Genomic DNA, 25,623 nt, shown 5'->3' on the forward strand with positions numbered 1-25,623 from the left:
GTTAGATTCTGTACCTTGTTCCCAAGAAAGACCGCTGAGTAGCAATAAAATAGAAGAGACAGAAACAAATGATTTTTAAGTCACAGATAATTAACCCCAGAGGCTCACTGATGGTACATTAATATTGCTGGGGCAAGTGGCTTAACGAGTTTGAAAAGGACCTCAGAGTTTATACGCAACAGATCATTTCAAGGGTTCCTGAAAAGCAGAGAAACCCCTTCAGGCTTAAGGGCCAGGCAAGGGGAGATGACGACAAATATCAGCCTCTATTACTGGGATCTCAGAGAAGGGACTGCCTCCTGCCCTGGGGAAGGATGGGATCTCAGCAGGTCTACTGGGAGTGCCATCACCTCTGTTTCCGGGCCTTGGACAAGCCAGCTTAGTGTGCTTCACAATGATGCCGTCTCGGGAAGGGCTTGCCCTACTGTGCTTATGAAGCTGCAGAGGCTCATATCCTCTGAGGGGTATGACTTCTCAAATAATGTGACTCTTTCCCATCCATTCCAGAGAGGGGCCTAGGGACACATTTTGCAATGGCAACTCCCAAGGAGACTTCTCACCACCAACATGGCTCACTGCACAGGGCTTCCTCACCCCACTCAGACCCACCAAGACCCTCCACAAGCACATACCTCATTTGCACGAGCACCTTTCAAGGACTTTCTATCTGAGGGACCCCCAAGGTGTCAGAAAGAGCAGAGTAGCTCCCTGAGGATGGTCATTAAGGAGAGGGAGCCCTCCCAAGGGCAGCGGTGGGAAGAGTAAGTGCAGAAGGGGAGATGGGGTACCCACAGCTGAACAACCTGGCAACCCCACACCTGCGGTTTTACTTTCCAAGAAATTTTACTTTCTCTGAGAGAGCCGGGTCAGCCCTAGGGTGTGTGGGGATCTGTGTGTACCAGGTGGGAGACCCCACAAGGAAGGGCCTCGATCCCTTCTCTCCCGGGGCTCACCCTACACAGCAGTGTGGGAGCCTCCACTGGAGCGCAGCAGACCTCGGCCACCAGCGCCATGCACCATAGTGCTGAGGCGGCAGGCATGGTGTCACACACATTCAAACAGAAGCATGAGTGGCTCCCTGAGCTATACACAGCAAGGTCCTGCTTCTTCCAAATCAGGGAGAAAGCAAACATTGGCCAGGTGATAGGAGGAAGCACTCACCCAGAGCCGGGAAGACCCTCGATTAAGGGAGAGCATGTAAGAGGCAGCAGAGACAACTCAGGTTCACTCGGGCTTAGTCCATGGCTGGTGTTTCCACGCCCAGACACTTAGAATTGTCTTCAAGAAGCTTGGGGTCACCCACAGCCTGAGAATCCTCTGGCTAAGGCTGTGCTTGGTCCTTGGGAAAGGCCATTGTCTGCCTGAGTTTTATTATGATGAAGTAATTAAAAGGAAATAGGAAGGATTTACCATGGGATGCTCAAGACAGTTTCTGACCTCAGTGCCTAGAAAACCCTTAATCTGGGAATACAAATTTTATGCGTGTTTGTGGTTAAGTTCTTAAAGACATCATCAAGAAGAGAGCTGTTTCTCTGATTGCAGAATAAGAGAATCTGAGCAGAGAGTTCAAGATTCTGGGCTAAATTTCAGAAAATCCTTCACAGGAAAAGTCAACAGACTAAGATTTGCAACATCATCTGTAAGTCAGCTTGAAGACAGAGGAATGGGTTTGGTGACTGAGACGTTCTTTGTTGTATGTCTGAGGCCAAACCTACAGATACAGTATGAAAAGAGCCACAGTGAAGACTACCAGCTTCACTGTGCATTGACGCCATGGCCCACACTGGGCCAAGGGCTCTCCATGCTGAATCCCTCCCCATAATGCATCCAGAAAGCTGTGAGGGATGTCAGTTGCATACTGCCCAGCATCCTCTCTCTATGGACCAAACCTGTACCCACTCTCTGGCATCTGAGTGAGGGTGAATCCCCAAGGGAAGCACACATGGTCTTGCCTGGCCAATCCCAGTATTCCAACCCCTCCTTGCCAGTAATTGGTTTAGGGCTTGACTCATAATACAAGGCCAGCAAATCAGAATCTTCACGGAGACCTTTCTCCGCTTTCTCTGGAGGAAAGTAGTTTCACCCTCTCAGATGGTGAGCAGTCAGTCAGGAGTCTGTGAGCACCAGCTGCCAGGAGCCAGCCTGCAAGGCTAAGTGGAAGAGGCGAAAACGCCAGGAGGAGGAAAGAAAAGGAGTGTAAGGTGTTATAGGAGCTGTTTTTGAGGCCAGATCCACCCTTCCTTAGATTCACAAGGTGTTTAGGCATTAGCCAGTGCAAGCTGGGTTTCTACAATGCAGAGTTAGGACTAAGGGTCTATACTATTACTGTCCTAAGCTTTTTCAGAGAAGACTGAGTAACTTGCCCCAAGTCACACTGTGAGTAAGCGGAGAAGTGGGATTCTGCTAATTGGTCATGGCCTAACTGGGTACCAAATTGTTGTAAGCAACCAGAATATACCAGCCAGTTGTGTCATCCACTCCCCACTCATCCTGGGGCACATAGGTACAATATCAGTTTCCCAGTAGCTAAAGAGAAAGCACTCTCCAGAAAGAGTCAACTGCTGTGGAATTAGACACTGAAGGAGACAGGTGCCACCCCCAACTTTTTGGAGCCCAAAAACTGCTGGAGAGAACAAGCAAGCTCCGCTGTATAGAGTGGGGGCAGGATAGGGAAGGAAATCCCATTTCACTCCCCAGATGGCACTCTTGATTGGAAAAGGACCCACTACCCCAGGCACTGACAAATCTGAATGGCTTCCTTTTAAGTTCCCTACATCTGCAGCCATTAAAGAAGTTATCTCAAAAGAAGTTAGGAGTTTATTAATCCGTTTCATCGAAGAGAGTCAGCCACTTTACATTATACCAAGATAGATTATGCAGGCAACCGAGAGACCCAGAAAACATCTGCTAAACAAAATCAAAATTAATGGTAAACATACTGCAATTCTTGATAGCTGAAGTTCACCCAGATGCAAAGAACTAAAAAGGGGCTATTAGAGGCAGCTGCCAATTAAGGGAATAATTCCAAGGGTTTTCACAAAGTGAGGCTCTAGTTACACGCTCAGGACTGGCAGGTCATGTTTATATAGGAGATTTGCATTGCTAAGGAGACAGAGCCACCCTGCCTGTGTGACTGTCACTTCCCTCTCTTCTTCTGTGAAGACAGCAGCATCCCTCCTCTCAAGTCTCCCTCACAGCCCTGCTGGAAGCCACGACAGGCTGGTCTAGACGGCAATGTGTGAGTGAGCCATCGTAGGGAAGATGGGTAATGCAGTGTGACATTGGTGCCCACCCCCAAAACCCACAGTCTCTAATCACAGCACAGTCACAGACATCTGGAATAGCTTACTGATCACCCCATGCTCTAAGAGATGGCTGACAAGGGCTGAATTATCCGGGCCGCTTGCTCAGCTCACTCGAGTGTTCTCTCATGACTGTAATTCAGTGTGATGGGATCAGTTAGAGAAAAGCACTGGTTTGGGTAGATGGATCCCAGCAGTTATCATCAGCATCAGCCCTCAGAGTGGACATGGGAGTGTCTCGGTGAGGTGAGGTTGGCATCTTTTGTGGAAGCTTCAGAAAAAAAGTTGAAATTAAATTGTAGGTGACTAGAGGGAGGTGTAAAAATGCCTGCATTAGAGAGGCAATGAAGAAGCAGCCATCTGCCTTCCCTGTGCTGCTGGCAAAGGGGGGCCCAGGGCAAGAGGATGATGTAAGACTGCCCTGAAGGTGGAAGGAGGTACCAACTGGGGTACCAAGAGACATCCTCCCAAGGTTGCTGTCCTGCCACAATATTCTCTATCGCCCTCCAGGCTCCCCTGAGAGTCCTTCCCATAAATCTAAATTGGAAACAAAGCTCCCCTAGAAAGTTTTCTTCCAAGAGGCCCTCTCAGTTCTCTGGGCTTGGCAGTGATCATGTATGCTTAGAAATCCTTGGGTGATGAAGCGAGATCAAATCATCACCTGCCCATTAGAGAGAGGTTCAATGTCTCAGAGAGACATTGGTCCAGAGGGACCTTGGCCCAAAGGGCTCTTTATTCCTACTCAAACAAGCATGAGAAGGAAGGAGTCTAATGTAAGGTGCCATCTGCTCTGCTTATATCATGGGTTACTGAGAATTAAGGGAGATAAAGAACATGAAACTCTCAGAAAACTTCAGAATATCTAAGATACAATTAACATTATCTCACCACTCTCCCCACACACCACCCCTGGAAGACAGGCACATGCTGGGGCCTGTCCTGGGCTCTGTCAAAGCAGTCCCTCTTTGTGGACTCTTTAGAGCAGGGCTTGCAAAGGGCACTGTGTGGAAGCCCAGCCAGAGATGATTAAAACCAAATCAAGATGCCATGGGGAACTAAGTTTGGGAAAGGCTGCATACTACACTCCCTTTTCAAAGTCCTATTTAACATCTTAACAACCTAAGAGATTCTGCAATAAAAATAACAACCAGCTTGATATTGAGTCCAGCATTTACCAAGTGTTTTATTTTCCTACGGCTGCTGTAGCAAAGTTCTATAAAGTAAGTGACTTAACGAGAGAAATCTGTTTTCTCCCAGTTCTGGAGGCTAGAAGTCAGAAATCAACGTGTTGGCATGACCACCCTCCCTTTGAAGGCTCTAGAGGAGGATTCTCTGTCGCTCCTTCCTAGCTTCTGCTGATTGTCAACAGCCCTTCATGTTGCTTGGCTTATGTACTCAGTCTACTCTGTGCCTCCTTTAGAACATGCCATTCTCCCTGTGTCTATGTCTAAATCTCTCTCCTCAAAAGGATCTCACTTATTGGATCATGGTCCATCCTATTCCAATATGACCTCATTGTAATTACACATTTGCCAGGACTATATTTTCAAGTAAGGTCACATTCACATATTCTGGGTTAGAACTTCAAAATATCTTCTTGGGAGACACAATCCAACCTATAATACCAAACCTATTTGAACGTGGAGCACTTTCATCAATGCATCAGCTGGGAATGTCTGGATATCCACAGAACACTTCCTATAAGTGCCTCTGTAGAACCAAATGATTCAGTGCCTCTCTTGTATATCACTGGGACAGGATCAGAGTGAAAAATACATATACAAGGCAATTTTTAAATTTGCACTTAATTGTTTGAAATGATTGTTGAGCCACTATAGGCCCGGGCTAAGGCCTTGAGGAATTTAGGAGTGAAAGAGGGGAGGGTCTCAGCTCTCAGGAAATGAATGACTTACCAGGAGCCCTTAACTCCCAGGTAAAGCAGGGTAAGAAAAACTCTTCAGAAAGAGAGTTGGAAGGGATAGGAGAGAGGTGGGATTTCACAAGATGAGGGACAAAGAGCCGGCAGGCTGCAGGGACAACGCATGAGGCAAGAAAGCCGGGCTACAGCCTGAGAACCATGACAGCACTGGATGGGAGGAGCATGGGGGAACTAAGCCACAGAGCCCGTCTGAGGCACGCGGTGCATTCGCGCCACCGTAATGATCTCCAACACACCTGACCTAGCCTGGACTCCGTTCCCACTGCTAATATCAGCTCCCTCACCTCTCACTCCACAGACTTAATCAAGAGCTTCCAAAAGTTACAGAGTGTAAAGTTGTAATTGGTCATCCATTTGTAGCTATGAGTTGGAGCTGATATCCTGAGTCAGATGTTACATAAAAACAAAAACAGAAAAGTATCTTAGGTTTTGTGGTCCAGAGGCTACCCCTCTAGACCTTTCCAGGATCTCCTGGGCCTGGTAAACTAGGCAGAAAAATTCAGAGGGTTAATTATCTGCTCCTCTTTCAGTGCCAGATCAAGTCAAAGCTAAGTGTTCATTGCTAGACAATAATGTCTTATTCGTGTTTGCAGGAATGTTTATTGAAATATTCACAGTGCTTCTACTATTTTTATACCCATATACATACACTGTTCTGGGCAAGATTAACAACCCTACTACCCAAGCCATTGAATCTCAGACTTAAAAAATACTCAGAACTGACCTACAAGGTCCCACTCTTCCTTCCTTCCTGCCAGGTTATAAGCACTGACATTAAGGCACTGGGCTATCTCAGGAATTTTCAAACACTCAACTTTGACAGAAGCAAGCAAGAAACATCAGCTCACAGAAGGAAGAAAAATGTTTCTGTTGTATCAAGACAAATTAGCAGTACAAACCCGAGGCATATGTTCCCAGTAAGCCAGTTATGAAAGATGCTGCTTCAAGAACGAAGAGAGTTATGGGAAAATAGAGCACAGCCTAACCATGCCTTTGCTCACCCTGAGACATGTAGTCTTCTAGGAGTTTGGAGTCTCAGGTACAATAAGGTCTTTTATGCCTCTGAGCAAAAATACACATGGTTTTCTCATATCCTAGCCTTACTATTTAAAGACATTTCTAACACAAGAACAGTAAGAGTCCAAAACAGTTAAGCTCATATGTGATTCCATAATGCAAATAGTGCTGTGCACCAAACAGTCACACGCACTCAGGAGTAGTGGAATAAATAGTATTCTAAACCAAAGTTCATGCCGACTTGTCTCCTAAAGGCTATTTTTCTCCAGGTTACATGGTCATAACATTGTGAACACAACTTTGAATCAGAAACAGGCCTTCCCTGCCCCACCCACCTTCATCCAGTACCATTCGATTTTGACGTCCAAATGATGTGGTTCAGCAGTTCAGAGGACGCTGAGCCCAAAACCAGAGACAATGGCGAATGAGAGTGAAAGCCAGAAAGTTTATCCTAGAGCTAGATTAACCAGATTCTTTGTATCCAGGACTCCAGTACCGCAGACAGCAGCAAACAATTGGTTCTATGAACCCATGAGTATAGACAGTATGGAAAGTTTAAGTCTAGGGGCACACTTCAGTAACATGACCCTTCTGTGTTTTTCATTGTGTTGCATAAAATAAGAACTAACCAAGAGGCAAGGTTTTTAGATTTGAAAATCAGTATGGTATTTTCTCACTTCTAATGATTGGTGCTCTTTTTGGAGACAATACCACCAAGAAGGAGGTGTGGTTATAGCTAAAACCATAGGCCAGACCCCAGACCGAGAACTCACTTTGGTTCCTAACTTCATCCTCCCATCCCTGAAATACAGGGATGACTGGTGGTGATTTCCATAAATCATACAAAAGACAGTCTCTTATTAGAGACCAGGTACCACTGAAAGCAAGTAAGAGTAACTTCAATTTCCACTAAAAGATTTCAGAAATCACCATCCATATATATTTACCTCAGTAATCAGAAAACAAATGCACTAGAGGAACTCTGGCAGGGAAAATAAAACATGGTGGAATTGTTTTCAAAAGGAAAATTAATTACTTATATCTATTTCAGCTTAACTAAAGTCGTAAAAATCTAATCAGAAATATTTTTCACAGTGGCACCTTTTCCCAGTTATTGAAATACCTCAAACCATAAACAATTTTTTATTGTTGATGTAGTTTTCACCAGGTTAAATAATTATTTCAAACTTCACTCAGAAATGAGGCTTCTTTTGAGAGACTGCAAACATTATCATGAATGAGCCAGTTCCCTAGACCCCATCTCTAATACCTAAAGGTAGAGGACACAGTTGTCACAAGCAAACTTCGGCTTTCGCTCCTACAGTCCCTGAGGCAAGTGCCAAGCAGTCAGCACCCAGAACAGGTCACATGAAATTTCAAAGAACAGGCTGCCCACAGTCTGAAGATAATCTTAACTGTAACAAACTACATCCATATGCCCACAATGAGAATGAAGTGAGTATGAGTGCATCTTCCCTACCTTCTCTTCTTCTGACGTCAAGGCTTCTGGATTCCTGCAAGACAAGAAAGATTTGGTGTTTTTGAAGAATAACTCATATGTAGAAATACTTGCAAATACCTCACCTCTTGTTAGACATTCATTCACAGAAGGGTAAACAATCTCATAAATATAAGACATTCAGCAGTGTTGGGGCTCCTAAACTCTCAACATATACATACACATCTGTAAATGTAAACCACTTGCTGCTTTGCTGGCTTAAGCAAACATACTGTTAATCATGCAGTTTTTAATGAGCAGACCCAACTCTCATGGTCTTCCTTATATGGAAACTGGGCTGGTTCCAATTGTTAGGAAATACCTTGTTTTAAGTTGAATTCCCACCCTTGACCTAGACTGCAAGTGTTTGTAGGGAAAACATAAGTAGACAGGAGCCAGAATGAAGTGAGCAACAGCAGGCTGTGATTTGTGGTGCCATGGGAAAGACCATTATTGTTCCTGTGCAGGCCACTGGCATGATCTGCTGATTGACTATGCTCCTCAAGAGTTTCCAAAGCGTGGGAAACTATGGACAATTTGGATAGCCACTCCATGCCACTGGACTAGAGTAAGCCTTGGCTCTTCTTAATTCAATCTCATCTTCCTGCAATGTGCAGAGCAATAAGCAAAGTGTTTCAGAAATTACATAGGTTAAAGACAGAGTCCTTGAATTGAAGGTATTTACAGTTGAACAGAAGGGTACAGGACAAACACAAATTACTGAGAAATAAAGAGGAGATTTTGCCTTGATGAATACCAATATGTTCACAATCAAATGAAAAATGTAAGGGAAAAAAAAAAGGTTTTTTAAATAACCTTTGCAAATAGCACAGAAGAATGGGCAGGCTTTCAGATAGAAATATGGGAGGGAGGGTGTACCAGGAAGAGAGAATAGCTTAAGAAAAGGCCAAAAAGTACAAGGCATGGTCAGGCAGCAGGAAAAGGCCCAGTGAGACGTAATGCAGGGAAAGGCTGAAATCTATTGTGGTTTCATGACTAGTAAAAAGCATCTACAATCTGTTATAAATGACCCAGTTACGATAAAGAGCCTAATATTGAGATTAAGGTGAAAATCCATGCTTAGCATTAGCATGTCTTTCATACCTTAGCATTCTCGTTTAGCATTCTTACGGGGCGAGGAAGGGGGAGCCAATATTAGGAAGGAAACTTGACGAGGCACTGAAAAGATTGTCCTGTCTTGCCTAAATTACACTCTCTGACTGCCATCTCTGTAATGAGTCAAAAGGCCAAGTGGAGACCAATGGAAGACCATGTCACAGGCCAGCAGCGTACCAGCAGGCACAATTACCCAAACAGGCTTCCCAAATGCTGGCTCTTCATAAGCTCAAGGGCCAAAAGAGGGAGCCTGGAGAACAGTAACTGGAACAGAGCTGCTGCCGCAAGCACATCATGCACTAAGGAAACCCAGCTTCTACACTGCTGCTCAGACTCTGCTCTAGGGGCTGGCACCTCCCTCCTGGAAGGAACTAGTATTTGTGGAACAGGAACTCAACCGTTATAGCTCGAGAAAAAAACCTTATGGGAATTTTACTGTAATTGCATAAAATGTATAAATTACCTTAGGGTACGTTGATCTCTGTATAACATATCTCCTTATTTAACATGGTATTTTTAATAATTTGTTCAAGTCTATTTTTATTTCTTTCGAGAGTATAATTTTCCTGTATATATTCTGAAAATGTCTTTATTACATACCTTTCGTTATCATAAATGGAATTTGTCTTTCATTATATCTTATAACTGTTTCTTATTTGTATATTTGACAGCAATTGAGGTTTACATATTGATATAACCAACCACTTGACTGAATTTCTTATTGTTTGTAATAGGTTTCAAATGATTCTTTTGGCATCTCGATTTGTTGATTTATACAATATGCAAATAGCAATGATTTTCTTTCTTTCTTCCAGTTTCTATTGTTGCTTACTCTAGTCTTATTCTTACAGCTAATTCTTTCTCTAATGTTAAGAATTTTGAACATAGTGAACATCCTGGTCTTCTTTCTGATTTTAAGAAGAAAACCTGAAGTGTTTCCCAATCAAGTAAAATGCTGGCTTTTGGCCCAGATATGTTTATCATATTAGTGAAATCTATGCATATTTTATAGACTTTTTAAAATAAATTTATGTTCTAGCTTGTCCTCTTACTTGCTTATTTATTGGCTCTTTCCCTCCACTGGAATGTGAGTTGGGATGGTGCCAACATCTTTCTCACTCTTGCATTTTCAGTGTTATTTATAATAGGGCAGATGCTCAATATATATTTGTTGAATGAAAATAAAATAAATGTGTGTTGACTTTAACCAAATACTTTTTCTGCATTTATGGAGGTATCCTATGATTTTTTCTCCTCAGCTCTATTAATTCGATGGCTTATCTAGTAGATTTCATAGTAGTCAATTATATCTATATTTACGGAGTAAGCTTTTCTTAATCATGATGTGTTTTTTAAAAAATATGCTGCTAGATATTGTTCACTATGATTTTAAACACATTTTTGCATTAGTATTCATAAATGAGATTAAGCTATAATTTTAGGTGTCATTTTTCTGTTTCAGGAATTAAAATTATATCAGTTTCATATACTGGATTTGGAAGTTTCCCTTTTATTATGCACTGGAATAGTTTAAATAAAAGTGGAGTTATCTGACCTTTAAGGTTTCTGCAACTTTCTTTCTCAGATATTTATTAAAAAGTAGAGGAAGTAGAGGGTCATAGAGGTTAAAATTTGTCCAAGTTCTCACATTTTGGTCAATGGACAGCTGGGATTTAAATTCCAAAGTCTAATTACAAAGCTTATGCACAAAACATTCTAACTCCAGTCAATTAATAGTGTGAAAATTAGACGAGATAGACCTCTGCTTAGGACCATGAAAGAGTAGCTTGTATTAGGCCAATCCTTCTAATAACAACTACAAAAATTGGATAAATAACAACAACAACAAAAGTTTTTGAAGGCATGTGAGAGCAACAAAGGCAGACAGAACTTAGCCAATATTTGGAGAGAAGTAAAGGCTTTGGTGGAGAGCCCCATATTTACTGCCAGATTTTCCCTTTGGGGAATTTGTGGTTTTTCAGACAGGCCAAAGTAATGTTTTGGGGCTTAAAGTAGCCTCACTGAGTTGGGAGATACCTGAGTTGAGGCTACAAAAGCAACCAAAACTTGAGGGTCTGCAATCCTAGAAAATGGAATCAGAAAGAAATGAACTCAATAATTTGCCCAGCCTCCTCTTGAGTTATATTATTATGCTTGAATTGGATATATAAAGAACATGAGGTTGAGAAATAAGCAAAAAATTTGCCTCAAACAAACTAAAAAGTAAACTAAAACACTAAAAACAGATTTTGACAGTATCATGGTGCTCAGAAGACAAAAATTAAGCTCTCAAAGGAACAATGGTCCTGGTAATTGCAGCTGACTTTCAGTTAAAATCATATATTCTCAAAGAACTTCTGTTCCTGAGTAGATCAAGATGATCTGCCAGTGTTCCGTATCTAACAAATAAAAGTAAGTCCTCTCTGAGAGGCAATAAAGTAATCCAAACACCATATAATTTTTCATAGTTTTGACCTAAAACTAATAAATTGTTAGCTATCTCTCCAGAATAAAAAAGGGGGGGCATTATTCAAGATGAAAACAGAGTTGAAATTCAGGGTCTACAGCCATGATGAGCCATGTGCAAGTCCCCACACGGCAAAGGAAGGAAAATTCTTTTATAGAGGTAAAAAGTATTGATAAATTGAGAGGGTAATAGTAAACATAGAGTTAATGGCTTTTCATTGGCTAGCTTGTTGCGAGGAAATGAAAGGAGCCTTTCTTTTCCCTTTTGAATTCTGCTCTTGTCACAGCATATGAGAACTCCCCCTTCTTGTCTCCCAGCTCTATTTAATTGAGGCTTTTGTTTATTAATTTTTTTTACCAATACATAATGTCCAGCATCCAAACCAAAATTACTAGGCATGATGGGAAACAGTATCATGTTTCCCATCATGATACTGTTGATGTTTAGTCATCCCATGAATGACTAAAATTCAATAAAACAGACAGCATAAACTGATCCACAGGTTATCCAGAGTTTAGAATTATCAGACACAAGCTCTAGAATAAGTATGACTAATATGTTCAGGAAAACAGAAGATGCTGAATTTCACCATAAAATTGAAATTAAAATAAGAATCAAATGGAAATCCTAGAACTAAAAAATCAATGACTGTCAGATTCAACAAGAATCTAATAGAAGACTAAACACAATTAAACAGAGGATTAATAAGCCAGAGCCTAGGTCAGTAGAAAATAACCAGACTGAAGCTCTGAAAGGAAATAATAAAGAGTAGAAAACACAGGAAAGTATGAGAGACATTTTGGAGAATGGTGAGAAGTTCTAACAAGTATGTAATTGAAGTATCAGATAGAGGAAATTAGGCAGAATCAATATTTGAAGAGAGATTCTTGAAAAATGTCCAAAATTGATGAAAGACATCAATCCAAAGATTTAGAAATCTCTAGAAACTCTAATCAAGATAAATACAATGAACACCATAACTAGGTCCTCAGGAAAATATAGTTGAATATTCAAGGACAAAAAGAAAAATCTTTAAAATAGCCAGAGAGTGGGTGGTGGAGGTGGAGGGCACATCACCTACAAAGACTGGATAGCCAACTTTACAGGAAAAAATAACAGAACCAGAAGAGGGGCTACAATCCTAGAAAAGGGAATCAGAAAGAAATGAACTAAAAAATCTGCACAGCCTCCTCTTGAGTTACATTATTATGCTTGAATTGGATACATAAATTCAGTGACATCTTTAAATGACAGATGAATCGACATCTTTAAGTGACAGATGAAACAACATCTTTAAATTTCTGGAAAACTTTGAATTCTATACCCACTGAAAGGATATTCATAGGGTAAAATAAAGATATATCTAGACAGACAAAAACTGAGAGAATACATTGTCAGCAGATTAATACTAAGAGCAATACAGGGAAACACTCTGCACAAAAGGAAAGTGTTTTCAGATGAATGCATAGTTGTCCAAGAAGTAATAAAGAACAGGAAGAGTTAAAAAATGAACAAATCTAGTTCTGTCTGTTTAACACAACAACAATAACGCTCTCTAAGTTAATACTATTTACAGGACTAAAATGAATGATGATATGATCACAAATTCAGGAGGTCAAATGGAATTTAAGTATTACAATCCTATTAATAGCTAAAAAATGGTAAAACCAATGCTATAAGGTCAAAGGAGTGGGATTACAAAAGACTAACTCCCCAAAAAAAGACAAGAGAAAAGGGGGAAGAGGAATAAAAAGAGAGAGGAATACATTAGATTTATAATGATAAAAGAACAATTTAATAGGAATTAATAGCAATTCTAAACTTGTACACACCTAACTACATAGTCTAGAGGGGTGGGATGTGGGGGAGGGGATGTGAGAGAGGTTCAAGAAGGAGGGGATATATGTATACTTATAGCTGATTCACGTTGTACAGCAAAAACAACATTGTAAAGCGATTATACTCCAATTTAAAAAATAAATTTTTAAAAAAGATGGTTTCTGGGGGTACTGGGAATGTTCTAAATTACAATCTTGGTGGTAGTCACTTGGGTGTGTTCAATTTGTAAAAATTAATGGAGTTCTATTCTACATTTGAGATGTATACACTTTCCAGTATGTTTGATACATGTCAATCAAAAATTTTAAAAATATTAGGTCAAAGTACTCATAGTACACAGCACAGATTTGTTGAAGAAGGGGAATAAATCACATGCCCTAACTTACAGATGAGGGTGGTTCTACAGGAGGAAAGGCTACAGCATGCTCAATTGTCACAGGGCAGCAAGTGGCCAGGCTCAAGTCTTGGAAATCCTACCACCATGCTCTGCTGTGTGTGCTAAGTCACTTCAGTCATGTCTGACTCTTTGCAGCCCCATGCACTGTGGCCTGTGGCCCACCAGGCTCCTCTGCCCATGGGATTCTCCAGGCAAGAATATTGGAGTAGGTTGCCACATCCTCCTCTAGCAGATCTTCCCAACCCAGGGATCGAACCCACAGCTCCTACAGCTCCTGCACTGCGAGTGGATTCTTTACCACTGAGCCACCTGGGGAGCCCAGTGTATTCTGCTGCCTCAAAGTAAATACTCAGTGAATATTCTGGAAACAAGTGACAGGAACTAAAAGATGGAACTCTGAAGTCAGATGGATCTGGGCTGGATCCTGGCTTATTCCTGATGGCCACGGCCCTGCCACCTTTGATTAATTATCTCACCTTTCTGAGCCTCAGTTTGTTCATCTGTGAAATAAGGGTAGGAATGGTGCCTTCTTCATAGAGTTGTTAGGAGGATTAAGTGAAATATAAGCCTGTAGCACACACAGTATGGTGGCTGGCATACAGTAGTCCTGAAATGGTGGCCATCACCATCTTTATTGCCATTAATGAAGACAACAAAGGTGGAGAAATAGTAAGATCACTTGGGGGAGGGCAATGAGTGCAATTTCTCCGTCAATTATTGTGGCTCAATCAGAATGTCTTTCCAGTACTTGAAAAAGTACTCCCCCAAAACCTGTACCAGAACTGAACAGAAGAGAATTCACTGACAGAAGTGACACCAAGACCCCGAATGCTTTGCTTAAGGAAGAAATTATCTGCTGCAGAAGCTTCAAACCAGATGGTTATAAATGAGAGTTAGCACATGGGCATTATTTAACGACTGAATTTCTTTAACTAAAAATCTAATTTTATTATGGTATAAATCACACTTTCTTGAAGTAGGGAATTAATTTTAGATTTTTCATTTAGTGTTCATAACCTTTCCACGAATTTGACAGCCAAATCATTTAAAACGTCATTTAACCAATACAATACAACAGCTTTATTCCTCATTGTGCCCTTCCTGAATCCATTATCTTTCACTATAACGTAGGGGAACTTAAAGTAAAAAATTACCATCCCATAAAGCTGTATTTTATTGTGCAGTTGAACTGCATAATCTTTATTTTTGAATCAATATACTGTGAGTGCTGAGTAATATTTTTCATAATCCAAAAATCTATTACAGATTCTCAGCTACCAAAAACATAGTTTGCAAGCTGCTGAAAGAGGACAAATGAAGATCCTCAGATTCTGTGCCTGGATCCTTTACATCCATCTTAGGCAGTACTCACGATCTTAGGCTGTATGTGAGGCTCAGGAAAAGAAGGGTGGACCTTGGCCCCAAATCAAATGCACCTCTCCTTGGCCATGAATCCAGTCATCCTTGGTTAGAGAATAAGTCTCAATTTATCACTCAAAATGTTATGGGATTCAGTGGCTTCTGGGAAAATGTTGGCTCTGTGAGTTAGCCAAGTGGGAATCAAAATATCCACTGCTCAGAAGAGGAAGCCATGGAATCATGAAGCTGAATGAAGCTTGATGTGGCCAGGGTTTTGCAGACAAAGCAGAGGTGAGTCTTGTGCAGACGGGGCTGAGTGCATCTGAGGGCTGGGCAGCTGCAGGCTCTCAGCCCTGCCAGTGTCCTGGTGGTGAGCCCATGACTGGCAGCACCTCAGTCCAGCATCAGGGGAGCTGAGGAAGCCCCCTGCTTCAGAGTTCCTCAGGCTCCTACTGCCTGGAAAAGCTATAAATTGTGCTCAATTTATAAATCACTCGGTACAGTTGGGATGCAAGCTTTGCTAACGGCACTCATCACTACTGAAATACTGACATCTAAATTCTAAGGTTTTCATGTCTGAGATGCTTTTAACACTAATGCTTCTTTAACAACCTTTCTTACAATCTTTCATTTATTCATTTGAATTTTAAAACCTTGACTCTTAACAACTTTGATTTTTGCTAGCAGGACACCACTCTGCAACTAAAGCCACATGGACAGGTAGAACACAGTGAAATAAAGGGATGCCTTATGTAGCATAGATTCGATCACTGCCTCCCGCTTACTGAGCATACAACAAGCATCTGGTACACTTTATCTCACTTCTATTGTTCAGGTAAAGGCAGAAGGAAAACCTTCTGTTAGATTTGTTGTTAGATTTGCCAGAGCATCACGTCAGGGCCTTCGAAGCTGGATGAAGACAGAATTAGGGAGATTAACCCTAAACTCAAGAGCCAGCTTGAGAGCCAAGGTGAATAATCCCGCTAACAACAGGATTTCCTGGAGGGTGTAGAGGGGATGTCTGAACGTGAGCTTTCTCCTCCAGTCATGTGGAGCCCACGGCAGGAGCTCGAGGAAACTATCACCTAGGAGGTGCCTGCTCCTAAGGAATGCCACCTTGTCGAGGGGTCAGAACTCATCTCCTACCTCCCTGAGAGCAGCGCCATGTGCTAGGAGCCCTCTGATAGAGTGGTGTGTCCTCTGAGGTAGACTGCCTTAGAGGTGGGAAGGGCACAGCTGATCATCCTACACCTCGGGATGCTGGGAGAGCAGAGGGAGCTGGGCACAGGCATGGTTGTTCCCCTTCTCAGCCCACAGGCTTCCCAATCCAGTGACGCCTCCCCGGCCTCTATCAGGAAACCAGGCATGGAATGGGTGGGGAGTATGACCACACAGGCAATGAAAAGACCTTCTCCACATTTCAGGGCTGAAACGTGGACCCCATACAGTGAGCAAGTTCTGTGTCCCCTCTACTTCCTGTCCAACAATAAGTGGACCAGTGTGAGCAAACGTGTTTACACAGGACCCAAGTGTTTATTGGAGGTTTATCAAAACAAATGGGAGAGACCATGCATGGATAATTTTGAAAAAATATCACAGGAATCTCTTTATGATTAAGCTATAGGCATCTTTTTTTTTTAAGTCATTGATATGAACCCACCAATAGCCTCCCTGTGGGGAACACTTGTGAGGAACATCAATTTCCTTATGTCTATGGAGGAGATGGAAACAGGCCCCTCATAGCCGCCAGGGGGTCCGAGCAGCCTGTTATTAGTAAGCGCAGCAGCAGCCGCAGCGCTGAGGGAGCTGCCCAGACACCTGCCACTCCAGCTTCCCCATCTGGAGTGGCATCCCCACCGAATGGACAGATCAGACTGCCCACACAGGACGGATTTAGGTGACAATTCAGAAACACAGGCAGAATCCCTCAGGCAGTGCTGCTCAGTGCTTTCTGATGGGGAACATAGAGGGGCTGCATTGGAGGGAAGCTGTGATGCTCTAAAAAGAAAAGTATTAATGGTGATTATGAGACACCACAGAGAAAAGAAAGAATGAGAGTATGTGCCAGGCCTTCAGAAATTCAGGTGACTTGGATGTTAAATTTCTTGTTTCTAGAAGCAAAGAATGAATAGATTTATCATATGAGGATTTAGGGATTTTAAATTCTCAGGATTACTTAAAGCTATATATTAAAGGTTATTCATTTACAATCAAAAAAAAAAAAAAGTTGGCTCTGGATTTAAAATTGTCTTCTGCAGTGAATCTACCAAAGTGACAGTATAAGTAAACATTAAGTTACATTTGATGCAATAAATGTCAATGACAAATAGATCAGTCCAACTTGTTAAACACCATCACCTGCACACAGCCGGATGAAAAGACTAAGGAGGAAAGAGAGCACTTTCCAGCTTCATCTCTCTGACAACCCAACAAATTAAAAACTGATTAAGTTTTTTATTTAGAAAAGTATAGCACAGTATCATTTCTGCTTGAGGACAAGCAATCCCCATGCAGGTCTCTTCTAAGAGTTAGCAGCATGGGGCTCTAACTCAGCACCCCAGGGACAACTAACAGTCATCCTCTCCAGGGACACCAGACAGGCTCGACAAAGCCCAGCCCACCACGCAGAACTGACGAACTGCAACGTGCCACGGCCACACAGGACTGCCATGAACTAGGACAACATCTATCTCCCCACAGCCTGCATCTCATTCCTCTTTCATCCCACCGCAGGGTCTGGCCTGTCACAGACCCTCAACAGATGGATTGCGAGGAAGAAGTCAGTTTTTTTCAAGGTCTCCTGAGGAGAGTATGGGGTTAGTGAGGGTCTCCTCTGGGCTCATAGAACACACTGACTGCCTCTGAAGTCTGACTTTCCATATTTTCCATTTTTAGCCAAGTTTCCACAGGATCAGGGACAGCTAAGGATGCCTTCCTTACTCTGGGAGGTTTCACACCCACCAGCTGCCCTATCCTGTGCTCTAGTCATCCGTGAGCCACAAGATGATCAGGACCATGTTTCAGGGGTTCGGGGAGGACAGGTGGCCTCTGGGAAAGGGACAGTAGTTTATGTTTTAATTATTCATTATCCTGTCCAGGTACCACCCAATAGATAATGTAATTTAACATCAACCTGTTTCATATGATATTAAAACCTGCTACTTTTTTTCTTCTGCCAGCTACAAGCCCACAATGAGGTTTGAAACGTGTCTGAATGTGTCTGAAAAATTAAGAGACAAAAGAAGGAAAACGGCTGCCCTCTGGTAGAGTTCTCTATTTTTCATTCTTGTTTTTACACATGGAGTGGGGGTGGGTCACAGATAGAGATTATCTGACTTAAAGATGCAGAAAGTTACAGAGCCACAGTGGGGCTCTTTTTTCCACCCACAAACCACACAGTATTTATTGAATAATAAATGTGTAGCACACAATCCAGCTATATATTTTTTTACGCTCGTTCATTTTTTCATTTGGCAACTTCTGTCACATTAGCTGAGTAGCCTGGAAGTGGTCTGTTGCCTGTTTTCTAAAAGGCTCTTCCATCACTACCTGCATCACTCACAGTCTTAAGAGTTTCAGAGTTTACTTTAGAGAGTAGCTACAATTTGCCTGGCAGACCACACTGAGACTGGTAATTGGCTGCTTGTCCCTCCCATTTGAGCCTAATCTGCAGCCCAGACAAACTGCTTTATGGGCACAAGTAGGAAAGAGAAAAAGGCAGGTAACGGGTGAGAAGGTGAGCACATGAATGACAGGCACACTCACTTCCTCCAAAAGAAATAGTGCAAACCCCTCAGTCCAAGGGCCACAACCAGAGTCTCTCATCTTGCCCAGAAACAACCCCCTCCTCCCTAGTCCTCCTGCCTGGCCAGTGGCCCTTCTGCCCCCCTGGGGCATAAACCCTACCTCCTCATTTATCACTTTCTGCTTCGGCAGGCTCATCCTTGCAATTTTTGTCAGGCCTTATCTTGCCATTCCCACCACCTTGATTCTCCCTGACACACACAGCCCCTCACCCAGCACTCCCAGCAGAGCTCCTGGTAATTCTCCTGCCCGGTTCATTTATTCTTACCTTCATCTGTCCATGTATCTGTTCATTCAGTAAATACTGACTGATCTGGGGACACAGCAATGCCAAGACAGTCACAACTCTTGTCCCCATGAGGCTTATGATCTCACACAGAGAGACAGACAACAAACAAGCAAATACAATGTACAGAACATGTCTCAGTAAGAAGTGCCACGGTCATAGACAAAGCAGGGAAGGGAAACCAGGACAGAGGTTTTCTACTTGTGACAAGGAGGGCCCCTCCAGGGGCTGCATTGATTACAGACCTGTCCCCTGCTCCCTGCTGTGCACAGCACGACCTTCCCCTGCTCAGAACCATTTTGTCATCCCTTCAAGCCACCACAGAAAGGGAAGAGGAACAAAAGAGCCTCTTGATGAAAGTGAAAGAGGAGAGTGAAAAAGCTGGCTTAAAGCTCAACATTCAGAAAACGAAGATCATGGCATCCGGTCCCATCACGTCATGGCAAACAGATGGGGAAACAGTGGAAACAGTGTCAGACTTTATTTGGGGGGCTCCAAAATCACTGCAGATGGAGACTGCAGCCATGAAATTAAAAGACACTTCCTCCTTGGAAGAAAAGTTATGACCAACCTAGATAGCATATTAAAAAGCAGAGACATTACTTCGCCAACAAAGGTCCGTCTAGTCAAGGCTATGGTTTTTCCAGTGGTCATGTATGGATGTGAGAGTTGGACTATAAAGAAAGCTGAGCGCCGAAGAATTGATGTTTTTGAACTGTGGTGTTGGAGAAGACTCTTGAGAGTCCCTTGGACTGCAAGGAGATCCAACCAGTCCATCCTAAAGGAAATCAGTCCTGGGTGTTCATTGGAAGGACTGATGTTGAAGCTGAAACTCCAATACTTTGGCCACTTGATGTCAGGAACTGACTCATTTGAAAAGACCCTGATGCTGGGAAAGATTGAAGGTGGGAGGAGAAGGGGACGACAGAGAAGGAGATGGTTGGATGGCATCACCGACTCAATGGACATGAGTTTGAGTAAGCTCTAGGAGTTGGTGATGGACAGGGAAGCCTGGCGTGCTGCAGTTCAAGGGGTTGCAAAGAGTCAGACATGACTGAGCAACTGAACTGAACTGAAGCCACCACGCAAGCCCCCATCTCCATTCTCGTCTCCCTGTCCACAGCTGTGACACCAGCAGTAAGAACTAGCAATGGAAGCAGTCGTGGCCCCAGAAAGCAGCGAGTGTGATGAGGGCCACTTCTGTTTGCTGAGCCCTCTCCACCCACCTTCCTCAATTTTCACAGCCCCCCTTCCACCGCAGATGAATCCCCAATGCCACCCATGAGCCTCTACCACCATGCCTCCCACTCAACTCTTGGCAATTTTTGATTGTTGTCTGGATAAATAATTAGCCGGGGCTCCTATGGGTATCCGCTTCTATACAGGGAGATAAATCTACTAACACCCTTTGATTAGAAAGCACTTTCATTGTACCACTATAAACTTGTATTAAAAATGGAACCTAAAGTAGTTTAAATTAAATGAGTTATATATAATTAAAAAGCCTTTAAGGCACAATAAGGCTCCTTTTCAATTTTCTTTTATAACAGAGTCAGAAAGAAAGGCACCCAATGGTCAGCATAGCTGGACTGCTATTCACATAGTAGCCAGCGCTTCTGAAAGTGCTAGATAAAACCGATAGTTTTCTCCTGTCCTTTCCCAGCTGCACTTAAGTAGGACATTCCAGAAACTTGAGTCTGCTCACCCACGAGATGACATTCAGAGCAGTGCCTAGAAGGTGGTCGTGAGAATAGAACGAGATGTGTGCGAAGAACTGTGAGCATCACTGCTCAGCTGGACAGACGTCTGCCCTCCGCCTACTGGTCAGGAGCCAGGCCAGCCTTAGGCACCCACGCCTCCCAGAGGGCCTTGCACTTGGGGCAGAAGCACATGAGACTTTGTCTCCAACAGCTGGAACCATCTCTCTCCCTGAAGAGCAATTTGCTGAGAAGGACAACTCTGAGGGCATTCAATCTGCACTTCCTCCATAAGCTAACCCAGTGGTTCTCGAACAGGGATGTCTTAGGCAATCCAGAGTTCCAACCACACCCCAACCCAATTACATCACAACCTCTAGGCCGGAGACACACATCAGTGTTTTTTATAAAGCTGGTTCCAATGTATGGATACAATCTCCCCCAAAACAGGCTCTCTGCTCATCAGTGCTGCTCATCACAGAGCCAGGCAGCCTCCGACGGACCACCACGGCTCCGGCAGGTACCAGGAAGGCTTTCCCAGGCATAGCCACTGTACACAGAAGCACCAAGTTCTCTTTCCCAGCGAGATTTAGTAAGGCAGGCGGATAACGGGGCAGGCCTGGGCTCTCTTTCCCTGGGGAGCCATGCGACCCCAGTATCCAGATCTCAGCAGCCACTGGGTGCAGGTGGGAAGGGAAGGCTCAGCACCAGAGCTGGGAGCCTCCCCAGGGATGGGGAGAATAGGATGACCGGCCTGGAGTACATGAGTTGGCTTTAAATGGTTGTAAAGGTGCTCATCTGAGCCCCAGCACCTTGGGTCTCCAGCTCAAAGGTGCTAAGGTCCACCTTAGTGACCACAGCTGTAAGCTGGGATTCAAGGTAGTGCCTGTGAGACTGCTAGGAGACCTTAAAGAGGAAGGGTGCTTGGTGGCTGCTGTAACTTACCAGTTCCCCGCTACAGACACCATCTGGGAGACTGTCCAGCATCGCCCTGACCCCAACCCTGAGCACAGCGCCCAGAACCAAACAGGTACTCATCAGTGTCTTGGGGCCCCTGGCGCAGAGAGGGCCCAGCAGTTTTGTTGCCCCAGTGGGCAATAACGGGCAGAGACAGGGTGCAGGATGGCTCCATCAGTTGATACAGTGTCAGTTGTGAACCACCAACACCAGCCAGAGCTGTCCCTTCACTCCCCTTCTTGCACCCACCCCAGGCTATCTTCCCTGACCTTCTCTGACTCTCTGGTGCTGCTCATGAGCTGACTGGCTCCAGCACACTAAAATGCCAGGATTCCTTCCTCTCGGGGCTCTACAGTGGGCACTCTGTATACTGTATAGTGGGGGCCTGCCCCACCTCCAGAGCGGCCCTTTCCTCCTCATCCATGAGACAGGAGCCAAGACTTCCTGGTGTGCTCACCCACCTGGAGAAGGCAGGCACACTTCCATAGGAGCCAGCGCCAGCTCCCACAGCTGAGCCAAGCTCAGTGCCCTGTGTACCTGGGGCTGCCCTACCATTCCCACCTCTGGGGAAGAGAGGACCATCCTCCATAACAGCCTCCCTCCAACAGCAGGAACATAAGGAACTCTGGCTGTAACCCAGCACTGACCCCCTCGCTCTCTTCCAGGGGCTAGTAGAAGAGTCAGCAAACACCAACATTTTCCCACTGGGATTACTGACCCTCCAGAAGCCTGTATCGGACAGTAATCGCCTTAGTCACCGATTCTGGGACTCTTGCCTCTTCCCTAAAGTCAAGGGCCCAGAGTCTAGCTTCCTAACTCTCAATCCTGGACAGTTCTCAACCCTTAGGCACCTGCCAAGGCCAATTCTTAGAAGCAGAAACAGGGAAAACCACTCATCACTGCCATGCTTAGGCCTCCATCCAGAGCCCAGACACCCAGCTTTCTATTACACATGCACAGCAGTGGGCCTGGCCAGGCTCTGCCCTACACGAGGGCAGATGCTCAGGGATCCACAAGGCAGTGGCTGCAAAGTCCTTGTTAGACCCCCCTTGAAAAAGGGAAGAAAATATCCTAAGAGATATTAATTCTTGTGGGTTCCATGGCTGCCCCATAGGCCCTTTCCCACAGTGGGAGAAGACAAGAGAAAGAGGTGTGTGTTGGGGAGCCAGGGTGAAGAGGGATGGGAGGACATGCTCTGCCACTGCCCCCAGGGTAGGGCAGGAGGCTCCCTCAAGCTGTGCTGCCCACTAGGAGGTGATAGGGTCTTATCTGACGTGATAGAGTCTGCTCTGGCCTCCAAAGTTCATCATCAAATGTTCTTTTAAATTTTGGCTGCTCCATGAGGCAAGTGAGATCTTAGTTGGCCAATGAGGGATGGAGCCCATGCCCCTTGCTTTAGAAGTGTGGAGTCTTAACCACCAGACCACCAAGGAATTTCCCAAACATCCTTTCCTGAGCCTCAAAAATATGTAAGGTAGGGGTGGGGGTGGGGAAAGCAGCTGGAACTTGAGAGGAGCATGTGGGATGGTCAGAAGGCCAGTGCAAAGCCCAGCTCCACCACTTCACACATGGGAGACCTCAGGCAACTCATCTATCATCTTGAAGCCTCCGCTTCCACATGAATAAAATAAGAAATGTAATGGTACCTCATAGAATCTTTTGAGAGGTCAATGAAGTGATGTACTTAAAGCTTTGACAAAATGAGAGCTGTTTATTAATGTTATCAACATTCATAGCTATGCAATTCAAAGGAGTCTCTATCAGGAATCTACTTATTTCTTATGAGGAGTGTCTTCAGATGCCCAGCTCTGAGCTCCAGAGAGCCCCTGGCCTGACATCTCTGGCAGTGTCCCTGGTTCCCTAACACTCCATACTCTTAGTTACCCAGAAATAGACACGACAGCAAAACCCAAGTTGTGAATGCAACAAGATTCTGCACCTGGCTGGGAGCAAAGCTCAGCCCCAGAACTGAGAGAACATCCATTGTGTCTAGATTCCGTGGCCTAATTATCTCATGGCAGCTCAGCTGTGCTGTTACTTACTGGATTCCACAGAGTGACAGCCCCTCTAAGAAGAGACACCTGGTAAAGTCATGACTCCCCTCCCACAAAGCCCCTTCTTTCTTCCCAAGAACAAGTCCATCTAAACCTCAAGGCAGCTGTCCTAAAGAGCTCCCTGCCCTACAAGATGCATGAGTGCAGAGTCGCAGGGCCACCTCCAAGCCCCAAAGCCTGCTGCCCTTTAGTCAGTTTGCTGAGGGGGCGTGAACACAGTCACAGGCGGCCGGGAGGGTCAGGGTGACAACTGGTGAAATGCTGAGCCAGCCCATGGCCATCAAGCGGCCTTTACAGCCTGTCAGCTGGGATGAGCCAGGGAGGGTAAACTGGGCTTCCGAGCTGCCTAGCCGCAGACAGTCCAGGTTGATGTGGTGAGGGTACCACGGAGACAGGTAGAGGAAGCTGGGCCTACAAAGCCCAAGAGCAAATATTTAAGACCATGTAGGCAGGTGCCCTAACCCAGTTCCAGCTCTGAAGACAGGAAAAAGCACAACTTGATAAATTGCCAGCACTTCTGAAAATTCAGCACACATTGCTCCAAGTGCTGAAAGGTTGGAGACTGGCTCCTCAGCCTTATCAACCCCGGCCACCCACGGTGACCTGCTCTCTCGCTCCTTCACTTGAGCCCCCCAGGCCTGTACCCACAGCCTCCGTTCAGAGCCCCTGAATGGCATTGCTCCTCTGGGGACCTAACCCCTGGCCACACGTGATGGGACCAACGCAAATGCCTGGCCAAGCTGAGCCAACCAGGTTCTGAGACTGGACCTAGACTGGGTAGCCCAGGGCCCTGAGGCCGGAGCTTGGTGTACTGGCAGGGCAAAGCTATAAGATAAAGGCTATGAGACAGGATCTGCAGGTTTGCAGAGAAGTGGATATCCAGAGAGAACAGGGAGACAGCAGAGAGGTGCATGCTGGAGATGGTGAGCTGGGCAGAGGTGGGGAGAGGGACAGGCTGCCTGAAGACTCTAGCCTTGTACCCTCGAGGCAGCCTGCAGGGCTCCAGAAGGTCTCTGGGGCCTCAAGATGACACATCTGTGTACACAAACACATTGGAAGGTGATTCTGCTCATAGCCACCAAGGGTCCCTCATGAGTCACTTGGCCAGCAGGCCTGGATAACCATGCCCAGAGTCCCTCTTCTCCTTCCCCAACAGCCCTGGTCCTGCTCCAGCCCACATCTACATGTGAAAAGTCCCTCTTCCTCAAATACTTAAGTGTTCTCCCCACCCACATCTCTGCCAGCCTCTCCAAGTCCCTCTGTCTCCAAGAGGTCCTTCCCAGCCTGCCTCCCACCCAGTGCCTCTCTGCTCTTAACTCTCCCGTCACCCAGTTAGGCCCACACTGCTAACTGAACACATTCCACACTGCATTAACTGCTCACCACATGCATGTCATAGGTGATTTCTTAGAGCCATTTGTGATGATTCCCTTTCTCTTCTCATAACCCTGAGGTGAGACATCAGTCCACCGCCTACAGGGCTTTCCTACAGAATGCAGCTCAGGACCCGCCTTTCTTGTAGTGCAAGAACAGTCATTTTCAATGAGGTAAGGCTTCAAGTCTATTTTACATTTTCATCTAGAATGTATAATGAATCACAGATAATTTTGTCCTAGTCAGCATGGTCACAGAAGTGTTTTCTTCCTGTGAATTACTGAACCAACTGGTACAACCCGTTGGACATGGACAGAAACCTAGCTCAAGATGGGACTCGAAAGGAAGAGCTAAGACTCCCGGGTATGACAGTCTGGGCAGTGGGGTGGCACCATCACACGTGACAGCATCCTCGGTGAGACGAGACAGAGCAGCAATGGGCAGCTGTTCCCTCCTTGTCGCCAGATAAAGTCCTCTGGGTCAACAAGAAGGCCAGGGCCATATTGGACAGAACCAC

The 25,623-nt window shown here is 44.7% G+C and overlaps 1 protein-coding gene across 1 annotated transcript in view; it reads right to left on the bottom strand.

Moving 5' to 3' along the window:
* FSTL4 (follistatin like 4) overlaps positions 1-25,623 on the bottom strand; it is a 435,848-nt gene that overhangs the window by 390,536 nt on the left and 19,689 nt on the right. The window contains exon 3 of the mRNA XM_005890418.2: positions 7,739-7,772. Coding sequence (XP_005890480.2) covers positions 7,739-7,772 — 34 coding nt within the window. The remainder of the gene's footprint in view (positions 1-7,738; positions 7,773-25,623) is intronic.

Source organism: Bos mutus, chromosome 7 (genome assembly GCF_027580195.1).
Source record: "Bos mutus isolate GX-2022 chromosome 7, NWIPB_WYAK_1.1, whole genome shotgun sequence".
NCBI lineage: Eukaryota > Metazoa > Chordata > Mammalia > Artiodactyla > Bovidae > Bos > Bos mutus.